The 13,482-nt window shown below is 53.2% G+C and overlaps 5 protein-coding genes across 5 annotated transcripts; 2 read left to right on the top strand and 3 right to left on the bottom strand.

Moving 5' to 3' along the window:
* Window positions 1-34: 34 nt before the first annotated feature.
* On the top strand, window positions 35-1,687 carry J4E90_001576 (uncharacterized protein; the record flags this gene model as incomplete). Its single annotated transcript, XM_051431163.1, has 4 exons — window positions 35-68; window positions 114-389; window positions 442-552; window positions 762-1,687. 4 exons carry the CDS (start codon window positions 35-37, stop codon window positions 1,685-1,687), a joined length of 1,347 nt encoding a protein of 448 aa, XP_051294297.1.
* A 1,433-nt stretch (window positions 1,688-3,120) lies between these two features.
* Window positions 3,121-5,800, bottom strand: J4E90_001575 (uncharacterized protein; the record flags this gene model as incomplete). The annotated part of the gene is made up of 2 exons (XM_051431162.1): window positions 3,121-3,278; window positions 3,619-5,800. 2 exons carry the CDS (start codon window positions 5,798-5,800, stop codon window positions 3,121-3,123), a joined length of 2,340 nt encoding a protein of 779 aa, XP_051294296.1.
* Window positions 5,801-6,537: 737 nt separating this feature from the next.
* On the top strand, window positions 6,538-8,354 carry J4E90_001574 (uncharacterized protein; the record flags this gene model as incomplete). The annotated part of the gene is made up of 2 exons (XM_051431161.1): window positions 6,538-7,866; window positions 7,926-8,354. 2 exons carry the CDS (start codon window positions 6,538-6,540, stop codon window positions 8,352-8,354), a joined length of 1,758 nt encoding a protein of 585 aa, XP_051294295.1.
* Window positions 8,355-8,677: 323 nt separating this feature from the next.
* J4E90_001573 (uncharacterized protein) lies at window positions 8,678-9,678 on the bottom strand (the record flags this gene model as incomplete). The annotated part of the gene is made up of 3 exons (XM_051431160.1): window positions 8,678-9,107; window positions 9,158-9,593; window positions 9,648-9,678. 3 exons carry the CDS (start codon window positions 9,676-9,678, stop codon window positions 8,678-8,680), a joined length of 897 nt encoding a protein of 298 aa, XP_051294294.1.
* A 1,943-nt stretch (window positions 9,679-11,621) lies between these two features.
* J4E90_001572 (uncharacterized protein) lies at window positions 11,622-13,001 on the bottom strand (the record flags this gene model as incomplete). Its single annotated transcript, XM_051431159.1, has 4 exons — window positions 11,622-12,157; window positions 12,234-12,551; window positions 12,606-12,798; window positions 12,918-13,001. The coding sequence occupies 4 exons, from the start codon at window positions 12,999-13,001 to the stop codon at window positions 11,622-11,624; spliced, it is 1,131 nt and encodes a 376-aa protein (XP_051294293.1).
* Between the last annotated feature and the right edge of the window lie 481 nt (window positions 13,002-13,482).

The following is a 13,482-nucleotide window of genomic DNA, read 5'->3' as shown; positions in this document are numbered from 1 at the left end:
TCTTCTTTCAGTCCCCAAGATACACAACATCACAATGTCTGAGCCCGAGTTTGAGCAAGCCAGGAAGGGTACGTTTGCGCCTCCACATCTGCAACACATCTAACACCTCACAGAGCTCGTCTCCACCCTCGAGGCCTCCTCCCTTTTCTCCAAGAACCCCGAATACAAGAAGGCCCTCGAGGTCGTCTCCGTCCCCGAGCGCATCATCCAGTTCCGCGTTGTCTGGGAGAACGACAAGGGCGAGTGCCAGGTCCAGAAGGGATACCGCGTGCAATTCAACTCTGCTCTCGGTCCCTACAAGGGCGGTCTCCGCTTCCACCCTACCGTCAACCTTTCCATTCTCAAGTTCTTGGGTTTCGAGCAGATCTTCAAGAATGCGCTCACCGGCCGTACGTCATACCCGAGTCGAACGCATACAAACACCAAGCTAATGCATTACAGTCAACATGGGCGGTGGTAAGGGAGGATGCGACTTCGACCCCAAGGGCAAGTCTGATAACGAGATCCGCAAGTTCTGCGTTGCCTTCATGAGGGAGCTCAACAAGCACATCGGTATGTCTTGACCCTAGCGCGTCCCTTCACTTCAGCCTCAGTGGGGCATGCACCTTCAGCGGTTCGCATGCTCTTCCGACAGCAGACCAACGAGATCTGGCGGGTCTATCTTGCCTTATCTTCCCGTCTGTCTGGCACTGCCCCGTCGGCGACGTTCGCGCTGCTTTCTTGGTTCTCCACTAGGAACATTTCACTTACGTAAATCACAGGTGCTGACACAGACGTACCTGCGGGTGATATCGGCGTCGGTGGTCGCGAGATCGGTTACCTCTTCGGCGCATACCGAGCAGAGCGCAACCGCTGGGAGGGTGTCCTTACTGGCAAGGGCGGCTCATGGGGAGGCAGCTTGATCCGTCCCGAGGCCACCGGTTACGGTCTCGTATACTACGTTGACCACATGATCAACTACGCCTCAGGCGGAAAGGAGTCGTTCAAGGGCAAGCGCGTCGCCCTCTCTGGATCCGGAAACGTCGCTCAGTACGCTGCGCTCAAGATCATCGAGCTCGGCGGAACCGTCATCTCCCTCAGCGACAGCAAGGGCGCTTTGATCGCCGAAGACGACAAGGGTTTCACCCCTGAGATCATCAACCAGATCGCCGCCCTCAAGTTGGAGCGCAAGGCTCTTACTGCTCTGGAGAACCACAGCTTCAAGTACATTGAGGGTGCCCGCCCATGGAAGGAGGTCAAGAAGGTCGACGTTGCTCTCCCTTCAGCGACCCAGAACGAAGTCTCCGAGGACGAGGCCAAGGCTCTCATCGAGTCTGGTGCCAAGTTCATCGCTGAGGGCTCCAACATGGGCTGCACACAGGAGGCTATTGAGGTCTTCGAGGCTCATCGTCGCGAGAAGAAGGGCGAGGCTATCTGGTACGCCCCCGGAAAGGCTGCCAACGCCGGTGGTGTCGCCGTCTCTGGTCTCGAGATGGCCCAGAACTCTCAGCGTCTGTCATGGACCGCAGAGGAGGTCGACGAGAAGCTCAAGGGCATCATGAAGGACTGCTTCGAGAACTGCCTGGGTACCGCCAAGGAGTACTTCACCCCTGCCGAGGGCGAGTTCCCATCTCTCGTCGGTGGTGCCAACGTCGCTGGTTTCCGCAAGGTCGCTGCCGCCATGCACGACCAGGGTGACTGGTGGTGAACAGTTCGCTGCTGAGCGAATTGCCTTTTGTATATGATACCTTACGATACCTTCATTGTCTTTGGCGTTCGGAAGCTGGAAGCTTCCACTTGTATATAGATACCTTACATGAAATAGAATCATGAAATACTTCACCACATTCTTCGCATCAAGATTTACTTGTACCTGCCCACCAGGCAAATCAGTTATCCACACGCATCATCTTTCAACCATACACCGGAGAAAGCCGCACCCGAAAGACTCAATAGACACAGCTATCTAAAATAGACACGGTCACAACCCAATCTTCAGCATTTACGACTCAAAATATGCATCACGCCATCACGTCACTAAGCCCCCAAAGAATTACTCACCACAAAAGCAACGCTCAAAGTTTCCTAGTCAGGGCTCAAGCAGGTGGCAGTCGCGTGGCGCCCCTCCACGCGCCCCTGCCCCGCCAAAAAAGCAACACAGCAAAGATTCCCGACCCCACTGCTCGTCCACGTCCACGTCGAAGAAGCAAAAAAGCCCACACGCCAAATGCGAGTTGGGGCGCGATAGCTTATTACTCGTTTGGGTTAGGCTGACAGCCCGCGGCGAGGAGCTTCGGGGGTGTTATGTTATGTGTTTTGTCACGGCGCGCCGGGATGGGGGTGCGGTGGTACGGGCATGTCTTGCAAAATTGTCACGGCGAACTGGAACTGGAACCGTGATTATGTGCCGGCGCGTGAGTGTCGCGTCGCACAGTGGGCGCGCCGATGTGCGGAAAAGAAGTCGGCTTGGATAGGCACGGGACGGAAAAGCGTGAGGAGGCATGGGATGGGTTACCGCGTTTGGTTGGTTCGATATCGGAGGGCAATGTCGGGGGGTGTCGGGTTGGGATTGCGAGGGTCGGAGGGGGGAGGGATGGGTTTTGAGAGTACGGATGGCTTGGATTTAGATGAATTGTGAATGTGGAGTGATGGTCATGATGCTGGTGGGTGTGGGAGATGACTGTTGTGGTGCGCGACATGTTAAACTGTGCGGTCGCCTTGATCATCGCGGATAAGAATTGATCTTTGCTATAGGTGTAGGAAGTATGTATGGAACCTTTGTAGTTGCTGCACGTAGAAACTTCGCAGTCATGTATATAACATTAGTAATTGCTATGTCAAAAATTCTACATCATCCAAGTAGAGTAGTCCATTCTCTTAGTAAATCATCCACCTCGTCCATCCGACCCACCTTTTCTGTCTCATCAATGTAATTCCATCCATCATCGTCGTCATATCCTGAAGTTCCTGCTTGACTAGATGCGGAAGAGTACTCTTCTGGGCTCTCTTGTCTCTGCCGTTCTGACGGAGCGTGGTCTTTGCTTACTATGGGTATAGGTGTTAGTAATGCTGCGTTTAGTCTCTAAGAGAAGGGATGATGCATACTCTCTTCTTGCTTTTCGCTCCTGTCTCCGCATGGCACTAGTATTGGGAGTCGATAATGGTGATCAGAATGGAGAGATACCGGGGGCGCAGTATCAATCCGAGCTCGAATAGGAGAGCGGGAGCGTGACCGTTCATGGTGTCTGGTAGCTGCGCCGATGCAAACTCTTGGGCCTGCTGACTCTGGGATGTCTTCGCTGCGAGCAATAGACTTGCGTGTCCTCGACGCCGCCGACGACGCGCGTTGCCAGTGGGGTACTTTGCCACTGCTACGAGTCGAAGTTGAATCCGTGTTCGACTCTTTCCGTCTCTCTTGCTCTCGTCGTCGATCGTATTCCATGTTTCTTTCTTCACATCTTGCCTTCGCTCTCTCCAATTCCTTGTCAACATCAGATCCTCGCGAAGACACACTATGAGAGCGAACCTGCGTTTCAAATGAACCGTGGCGCCTGGTCGTTGACACCAGTGGTTTAGTCTGTTCGATTTTGTTGCCTTTTTTGTTTTTGCTCTTCTTCGATGAGGATGATTCAAAGTCACAAGCGCCTCTGTCTTCTGGTAGGTCTATTCTGAAAGTGCAGTTGGAGTCAGGGCTGGATCGCTGGTCCTCCTTGGCGAGAAGAAGAGCCATTTGCTGGTTCACGCGGTCGTCTATGGAGTACAAAGCGGCGTCCCGGAGGTCAGCTGCAACCTTATCGGCATGAGCAGGCTTGCCCGCGTGAGTCGAAGATTGTTCTGCCAATTCTGGCATCTTCAGCTTTTCGATATCTGATGGTAACGTTAGGCCTGTTTCTTCAATGGTGCGATACGAAAGGTGCAGCTCCTGGTTTCTGTGTGCTTGCAAGTTGAGGTTATACTTACATTCCCTACGTGCCTTTTCCTGTTCCTCTCGCTCTTTTCGTTCACGGTGGTTTCTCCTCCTCCTACGCATTTGCTCTCTTGCTATCGCTTTCTCCCTCTGATTGGGCTCATTCGTTTCAGATGAATCGTCGCACGAGGCCATTACGGCCGGTGGTCCATCGTGTTCGATCTTGTCCTTGTCTTTCTTAGGACTTCGTTTAGCCTCCTGGACGCGCCTGCTAGACGCATATGAGCCATTTCTAATTTCTTCTGACAAGTATCCGAGCGACGACGAAGGCGATCTATCGCGGGCTGGCTGTGATAGCTGAGACTGTGTAGGTCGACGAGAATCGCGCCTTTTGGTTGCTTTGACTCTTTCAGGGGCACTGGAACCTTCTCTTCTACGTAGTTCTTCTTGCCAAAGCCTCTCATCTCGAGCGCGAGCTTCTAGTTTCGCTAGCCTCGCCTGGCTTAGAAGCGGGTGCTGAGCATCATCCGCATGGGAGCGTTCATTGTTCAACTGTAGCTGAGAATGCGTTGCTCCAGGTCGATCAATTTGATCGGACACCTCGGTTACGAGTTCACCATCTGAAGCTCCATCCGTTTCTGGGTCGGTTCGATTGCTGGTCCTTCGGAGTGTAGGTGCATACTCCTCACGGTAACTAGACGGCATATAATCTGCACTAGGAGGTAAGGCGAGGGGAATATCTTCGCTTTCCGCGCGCAATGGAGGGCGGTGGGCTGAACCCCGTGTGGCGCTTCTATGCTCAACCTTGGCCCTTTGGTTTCTTGCTACCCGCTCAAGATGACGGCTGGCGGGTGTCGACCCCCGGTTGACTTCAGCAGAAACTCGGTCTCTTGTTCGCTCTTTCGCTCGCTCTCTCACTCGCCACATCTCGAACTCTATTCGTGCTCTTTCGTTACTCGAAGAGCTGCTGACATCTTCATCCTTTGCCGTCTCATTCAACGTAGCAGATACACTAGTCTGGGTGCTCGTCTTGCTGATCCATGGTTGACTTGATGTATCGGTGACTTTGGCTTGAGCATTACCAAGCAGCACACTGTCGAGATGAGAGCGAGCAAGAAAGTAGGATCCGATAGCCTTCTGATGGTGATCCGAATGATCATCCCCATCTACTTGTTTGGCCAAAGCAAGCTGCAGTGTCTCAATGTCTGTGAGCAGGCTTCGTACATGGTCCACACATGTGGCAAGCGTATCGGGGTTGACTGTTGAGCCCATGGCTACCGCAGCGTTGAAGATGTTAGACGACGAAGCAACGTCGTCTTCATCCTGTACTGATCGATCGCCATCGTCTACAGCAGTACTGCCATCGCTGATACTAAAGTTTCTCAGCGACTCCTCGTACTTCTTTGTGGCCTGCTTCTTGTTTTCGAGTAACTGCTTGATCTCTTCCCGGTGTTTCGCTTCAGCCTCGCGGTTGTACTTCTCCGATGAAACTTGATGGGCGTGTATGAGTACCTGCATCAACAGCTCCAGCGTGCTCTTGAGCTTATCGATTTGGCTTCGGAGCAGTTCGATCTTGTTGTCTTTGAAGGGCAACATCAGCCGGCCCATCTTTCCTGGCTTGCCCTTATTGATCTTCAACTCAAGCTCCGTGAAAACCGCAAAACACTCCTTGATCGTCTCGTTCGCCGTCTTGACTGCATTTTCCGAAATCAGGTTTGCAGTCTCGTCTCTCTCGAAGATGGTTCCCAGCTCTTGGATAACGAAGCTTGTGAGCTTGACTTCGTTCGCGATATCCTTGATTCTGCGATCGGCAGAAGCCACACCATCGGCATACTGGTACAGCGTCTGGGACAGCTTCAAGCCAGCGCCAGCCAACTGCACGACACTGGCGACCAGGCCTACCACCTCTGCCATGATAGAATTACGTGCAGCTACGGCAAGACGTGGTTGTTAAGCATGATGAAAAAAGATAACGATGGCTTCGAAGGAAGTTCTGAAATGTGCAAGAACATGGTGACAACAATGTGATTGTAGCAGCTTCAGTCTGTTGATGCCTCGAGCTAAGCGGGCTGAGTTGCGGCTAAGTGGGCGGGGTAGCACGCCCCGGCTGCGCTGCACGAACACAACCCATGATGAAACAGCCTTGCACTTCATTCCGCAGGCAGTCATCAATTAAGCGCTTCATCTCTAGAACACTGCGAACCTCCCACGACGCGAATAGGACTCCGAACGGGCTAACCGCGTGAAGCATAGTTTAGACCGCAAACTTGGATAGTTCGTGCGCAAGGTTCCCTCAAGCATCATCGAGCGTCAAGATCCCTGCCTGTCAGCCGTCTTTCCACTGATCGCCACGCACTGGGTCTCCCAATTGGGTGCCACACTTCCCCTGCGCCACAGAACCACGGTATGATATCATGGGGTCTTCAGCGGGCAGAGAGGCCTTGCTTCGGGTTTCGTCCTCGATACAAAGGCTTCCCCACTACTGACATTGACGCACCTTGCACATACTCACATACTGTTTGTTATACATACAGTATTTTCTTATTCCAGGGTCAAGAGCTTCGACCACCGTTCCCTAGACCTGCTCTCCACGTGCTCATCGTAATCGGGTCTGTCCCACCTGTCAACCGAAATTGGGTGTACTGCTGGCAATGGATGACGGTTTCCGACAACCTGCCAAACTTCAAAAGCGAAAGAGTCGCGAACGACAGGAACTTGAGCAGATGACCGGTGGCTTGAGTGGTCAACCCGCAGCCAATTCCTCGCAACCCATGTCTGGCTCCGACAACATGACGTCGGCTGAGAAGGAAAAGCGGTCGAAATGGCGCATGTCCAATCCATTCTCTTCCAAAGAGAAGGCATCGAAAGATAGCCTTAACCCTACTCACAAAGAGGAAGAAAAGGAAAAGGCGCGCAGGGATGCCGACTCGGCGTATTACAGTAGCGAGCGCAGCAGCGCAGATCCGAGCTTCAAGAACCAAGCTCGTCCCATCTCCGGTGAACAATACAACCATCCACCTACGAACAACCAAGCACCTCCAGCTCATACTACACCACCGAACGGGCAACACCAAAATACCCTTGCGCCTCCTCAGCACACGCAACAAACGCTTCAAAGCCGATCGAGCCATGAGGATGTGGGCAGAGAGACATATCGCGATGCCGGTTCGGGGAACATCGTCACCGTCACAACGACCACCACAACGACGACGACCACTACAACCGGTCCAGGTGGCTCCACCACTGTAGAGCAGCCTCGCGACAGCGTTGCTCCGTCTGAGCAAAGCGTACACACTTCTGGACCCAGCCCACCACAGCCAGCTCCTCCTCAGCCGGACAACCACTACCATCAAGGCCCGGGTCTCTCAGCCCAGTCTGCTATACCTCAAAACATCACTCCGCCAGTGCCTATGAGCAACAACCAGCCAGGCAACAGGCTCTCTCCACAAGTCTCCAACACCGACGGCCCTTCGTCTCCACCCATACCAGCGAAGAACAACATACGGCATAGGGTAGAGCTGGACTCGGTATCGCCTGGAGTTCAGAGGCCGAACCCGATGGAGGAAGTTGTCAGCCCAGTCACTCCCAGCAGCCCGAACCGTGCGAACTTCTCCTACCCTGCGAGAGCACCGCCCCAAGGAGTTCCACGACAGGTGCCTGGGAATGGCATCCATCCAGACCACCAGCGGATGGACTCTCAGCAACACCAGGAGGGTATCCCACCCGTACCTCCAGTTCCAGGACAACAGCAACCACCACGGCGATCGAGCATTCCTCAAATGCCCGCATACCAACAGCAGCAGTCTGGCATGCCGCCTATGCCAAACCAGCAGCCATCCAGCATACCCCCCAGCCTACAGTCCGGTATTAACACCAACAACGTCAACGATTCAGACCGCCCGGTTCCATACCGCGCTGGTCACGATCTGAACAAGCAGAGCACCATGGCAAACCTCAAGGCAGCAGCAGCGGGTATTCACGTAAGCACCTCACATGCCACCACATCTTCATACGTAAATATACTAACACTGTTCTACAGGGCGCAGGAGAAACCCTCCGCGGAACCTTCAACGACACATTCGACCGCCGCAACCCCGCCGCGCACGCCAAAAACCAAGCCGTCATCGACAAAGGGCGATCGGAAATCGAGGCCGCACGCGCCCGCCAATACGCTGCCCAGCAACAACAACAACAGCAGCAGCAGCAGCAACAACCACACATGGGGAATCACACATCGGTGTCACACCCGCAACCACAAGGACCTACAATCGGGGCTGCACCACCCCCTCCTGCTCAGTCGGGTGTAGGGCAGTCAGCGGTACCGGGCAAGACGGCGTATCAAGGGCCGCCGGTGTCTGGGTCGCAGATTGAGGGGAGGAGTGGTGGAGGTGGGAAACTGAGTAATATTATGAAGAAGATGAAGGAGGGGCCTACTCCGAGGCAGGATGGGGCTGCCAATCATCCTTGAGGATGTGGTTTGATATGGGATTGTAATGCGATGCGATAAGTTTCTGTAGGGCCAGATACCATGATGATCTTTCAATACGATGATTGCAATGACTGTATTTTACTTTGGGTGGAAGTGAGTTGAGCAATGGGGATAAATAACCTACGAAGTAGCATGCATGAAGTCAGAATGGAAAGACATTAGGCAGCGTTCTCATGTATCACAATGTGCGAAATAGGGTCAATTGCATTATGATTCATTCATTCGACTATATTACATGTTCGTAGACTCGTAAGATGCATCATCCGCGTCAAGGTGACCGACACTGTAACATTGACATTCGCTCAACCGTTAACGATAGTACCACCGTTGGCATGAATAGTCTGCCCACTAATCGAGCTGCTATCATTGCTAGCCAAGAAGACAAAGCAAGTAGCAATCTCGCTAGGCTGGCTCGGCCTGCCAATCGGCGCAGTGAACTGCTTGATAGCCTCGTCGTTCATGGTAGCAGGAATGAGAGGAGTCCAGACGGGACCGGGTGCAACGGCGTTGACGCGGATACCCCGTCCGACGTACTGGTTTGAGAGGCCGCGGGTGAAGGCCACGATGGCGCCCTTGGTGGAGGTGTAGTCGAGGAGGTCGGGGCGTCCGACGTAGGCGTTGATGGAGGCGTTGTTGATGATGGTTGCGCCGCGCTTCATGTGGGGGAGGGCGTACTTGGAGAGGTAGAAGAAGGGGTGGATGTTTGTGTCAAAGGTGTGGAGCCATTGTTCTCTGTGCACTGTTAGTATTCTACCTGGATACGAAGAAGAGGTGATACGCACTCGGAAAGGTCGTGGATGTCGTTGATCATCATCTGGTAAGCGTGGTTGTTGACAAGGATATCAATGCCACCCATCTGCTTGACAGCCTCGTCGATAACCTTCTGGCAGTTCGCCCTCTCCTTCAGGTTGACGGCTAGAGTGTAGCACTTCTGTCCCTTCTCCTCTACCATCTTCTTGGTGTCTTGTGCGTCTTTCTCTTCCTCGGGAAGGTAGGCGATGAAGCTGTCGGCGCCCTCCATGGCGAAGAGAACGGCGATTGAGCGGCCAATGCCGGAGTCTCCACCGGTGATGATGGCGCGCTTGCCCTTGAGCTTGCCGGCCGCCTTGTACTTCTCAGCACCTCCCTCGGGTGTTGGGAGCTCGTCGACCTTGGGCAGGGGGTCTAGCTTGGACTCGAGGCCGGGGGCCTGTTGGTGCTGAACATCGGGCTGGAAGCCTGTGATACTGAGTAAGTACAGGAAAGTAATCGAATGCTATAGTGCGTGCTTACCCTGCTCGAATTGTCCCTTGTTGGACGACATGCTGTGTGGTTGTTTGTGGGTATCTCGAGATTAGAAAGAAGTGTCTAAAGAGAAGAAATTGAGTGCAGTTGTTTGACTCAGTGTGAGGATGGTGTAATTGTCGAAGCCAGCGCCGTTCAAAGTGGAACTTTTATTGACGTTCATGATTTCTTGTGACATCACAAGGCTGTCACGGCACGCTCATGTGCAAGAGTGGAGCCTGGTGTGGTAAGAGTTAGGCGGAACATCACCGAAGGATGGGACTATTGAAATGCCCATCGACGATAGAATGCCATCGGTCGATGTATCGACGCTGGCGCGAACTGGTGGGAACGGCTAACGTCGCCTCAGCCTTACCCGTAGCTTTGACGCGCTCTTTCGCACGGCTTTATGATTGACAGCTGTATTATTTGAAGGATACAAGAACCTCCAGCTGAGAAGAGGATTGCGACTGCAGCTCGGATTGCTTACGAGAAATGCAGTCGGGGCACCTTCTGAAGCAACCCCACCAAGCTCATCGGTCGCGACGTCATCGAGTCGATCAGGTCTACAACACTTTTCCAGACTTCATCATACTCGCAGCTTTACATTGACGATCCCAGTACCGTATCACCACCGACTGCCATCTCATCCAACACCTCAGCGCCGTATTCGCAATCTTCACAACCCAGCGATGACGCCGATGAAGCTATTCAGAGGTATGACGTACTTCCCGCCCTAAAATCAGGGTCCAGCCGCGCCGCGCTATGACCGCATCCAGCCTCGCCCGACCACTCCGATTCCAAGACCCCTAGCACCAACGGGCATCGTAACTCGCTCTTGCATGGAACAAGCCACACCAAGGCCGTTGTAACAAGGTAAAAAGCTGTTAGGGCACGTCATGCGCCACGACTCATGTACCAGGGCACAAGCTTGTCCGGGTCCCTGCATGACGTGAGATAGACGATCGCAGCCAGATGCAGGGTGCTGGGCATGGTAGAACTTGATTTCAGGGACTTGGAGGGAATGAGATTGCGTGGACTGGGTTTGGGGTCCTTTGGGAGGGTGTGGTATAAGATGGGGGGTTATAGCACGTCTTTGTGTATTCACATCACTACACCATTCTATCTATTACAAGCTATCGATCCTAAGAGCTTCCAACTCTACAACACAACCACATCTCTACCTCAACCAAACCAAACCTACCAACGCAACTTTCAGCAATCATGCCTCTTGCCCGCCGCGCCGCTCCTCGCACCACTACACGTGCTCGCCCGTCCCTGAAGACCCGCCTGCTGGGTGGACGCAAGACACGCACCACCAAGCGCGCACCCGCGACTACCGTCACCACTACCACGACTACCAGGACCACTCGCACAACTGGTGGTCGCCACGGTCACGCTACTACTGCGGCCCCAGTCCACCACCACAAGCGCCATGCTACCATGGGTGACAAGGTCAGCGGAATGATGATGAAGTTGAGGGGTTCTTTGACTCGCAGGCCAGGTCTCAAGGTAAGCAATCGTTTGTCTTGATGAAATGTACTTGACTAACGTTATGTAGGCTGCTGGAACTCGCCGCATGCACGGCACTGACGGTCGCAACGCCCGCCGTGTCCACTAAGCTTTTCTGACGAAAGCTACGAGAGAATTTCCTTTATTGTTAGCATGACGATGAGTGTACGATAGGCATGGAGATACCCGATGTTCGAGCGTTTAGCACTTAATGAATCTCATAAAGTTCCAACTTCATCACTTTGAACTCAATCCATGTGTTGAACGCTGTGTATCTTGATCGTGATCAACAGCTATATGTGATTACTTCTTGAGCTGAGCTCTTCTCGGGTCATCTCTGCTTAGTCCTTCTCCCACCGGCTCGCATGTCCCACTAAACGTGCTTATGCAGTACCTAGGTATCCACAAGATGTTGTATGAACGCGTGGTGTACGAACAGGCTGCCAAATACATCCGTCCATTTCGAGACCTTTAATCCTCTTCAGGTACACGGTAGCCGTCAGGACCTCGGAGGATCTTCTCACGGAGGTCCGGTCGACCGAGCCAGGATATGTACCAGGTAGGTTGACCATGCTTGATGCGGCACTTTGTATCCCATCGACCTCCAACAGACTGGTTGTGTTTCTCATACTCGTCGTCCAGGTTATCTCCGCGAGGTTTGCTACGATCCATACAATCAAGGCACATGCCATTGAAGTATCCGAGCGTGTTGGACATCGCCTTGAGTACGGTACTCTCCCAGTCGATGCTACGGCAGCGATTGCACTTCGCAGTGTACGCGTAATCGAAAGCCTTGAGGCGACGTACGACCTGGCCGATACTAGAGTAGTTGAGGACATCGTCGACTGGCCAAGCATCGCACTTGGTGAGGGCTAGCTGGTAACGACCGATAGTGGCATCCCAGCAGGAGCACAGCGAAGTCTCGGAACGAAGGATTCTGCCGACGCGCGAATAGAGTGACTTGTGAAGGGAGTTACGGAGGCCTCCGCGGGCATGGTTCAGAGGACCTGTTAATCAATGTTGGCATTCGGAGTTTTCTGGTACATGCGTGTAGATGGGCAGAAAAGAGAGGAAGAGACTTACCGACAAACATGCGCTCGTTGATGTGGAGGTGCTTGGGACCCTTGAAACCTTTCGGCGGACGCTCCTTGACGTGTCCAACATGCTCATAGGCGAGGTACTTGGTGACGCGCGCATAGCCGACAGCATGGTCGAAGATATAGCATGGGTATGCGAGGGCTCGAGCAGTCGGGACAGTCAAGTCGACTTTGGCCATGTTCTTCTCGTACCATTTGTTGAACCAAGATCCCAAAGTCTCTTTGATCTTGCCTTCTTGACGGCTGTCCCACAGCGATATCGCATGCCAGATTCCCACGAGCGAGACTTTGAAGAGGCCCAACTCTTCCAGTCGCTGTTCGGAGAGCTCATGGAGATGGGCGAGCTAGATGAGGGTACCCTCCTTGTTCTCACCGTCGTAGTCGGATTTGGCTTCACCACCAAAGGTAAGCTCTGTCTTGTCCTTGCTAGCTTCGAGGAGAGCCTTCACATAAGGTGACCTGGTACAGATATCCAAACTGACGAGCAGGTCTGTGACGTGTTTGACGCCATCGTCATCGACTGAGCCAATGATGGTAATGCACAGATCAGACTGCGCAAAAGGTCAGCTAGACATCGCATTGACCCAGAAGTCTACATTGCCTAGATCTCTCGGCGAGCTTCGTCTCCATGACTATTGTAGACTGCAGGGCACAGGTGAAGGTCGCTTACCAAGCCAGCTTCGGTCGTGAGCACAATGTCCTGATCTTGGACCAGGGATACTGCCGGTCCTTTGCGGGCAGTGAGTCCTGGCATCGTGGGCGATTTGCTGATGCGACGATTGTATCCGAGAGAGTCGCAGCTTGAAAATCGGAACGTGTGTAAACACTGTAGATAGAAAGAGCAACGCTTGGCGTTGCCGCTAACAACACGCTCTCATGTGACTGGCTACAACAAAGGGCAGCGACGCCCACACCGCTGAGCACAGTTGACTAGAAGCTTCGAAGAACCTTCTTCTTCCAAATCTACGACTACATATCAAGTGCGCTGAAGGCATGCGCTATATTCGACACTCGTACAAGCATGACTTAACGCTGCAAATATATGTAGGGACTTAACCTTACTGCGTACAACTCAAGGATGGGTTGTATAGGTATGTCATAAATAGAGTAACATGATGAATTGAGGAGATACCAGATGAGAGATTCGAGGGGAGCTTTGATATCGCGACTGCAGAAGGAAAAGATAAGACATAGAGGCTTACGTCAATCAAGATAGGATCCGAACAGGCCTGCAG

This window comes from Alternaria incomplexa (assembly GCF_024043165.1).
Source record: "Alternaria incomplexa strain BMP 0042 chromosome Unknown scaffold_2, whole genome shotgun sequence".
Taxonomy (NCBI): Eukaryota; Fungi; Ascomycota; class Dothideomycetes; order Pleosporales; family Pleosporaceae; genus Alternaria; species Alternaria incomplexa.
Note: the sequence above shows the minus strand (reverse complement) of the source record. Positions and strands in the feature narration are given on the sequence as shown.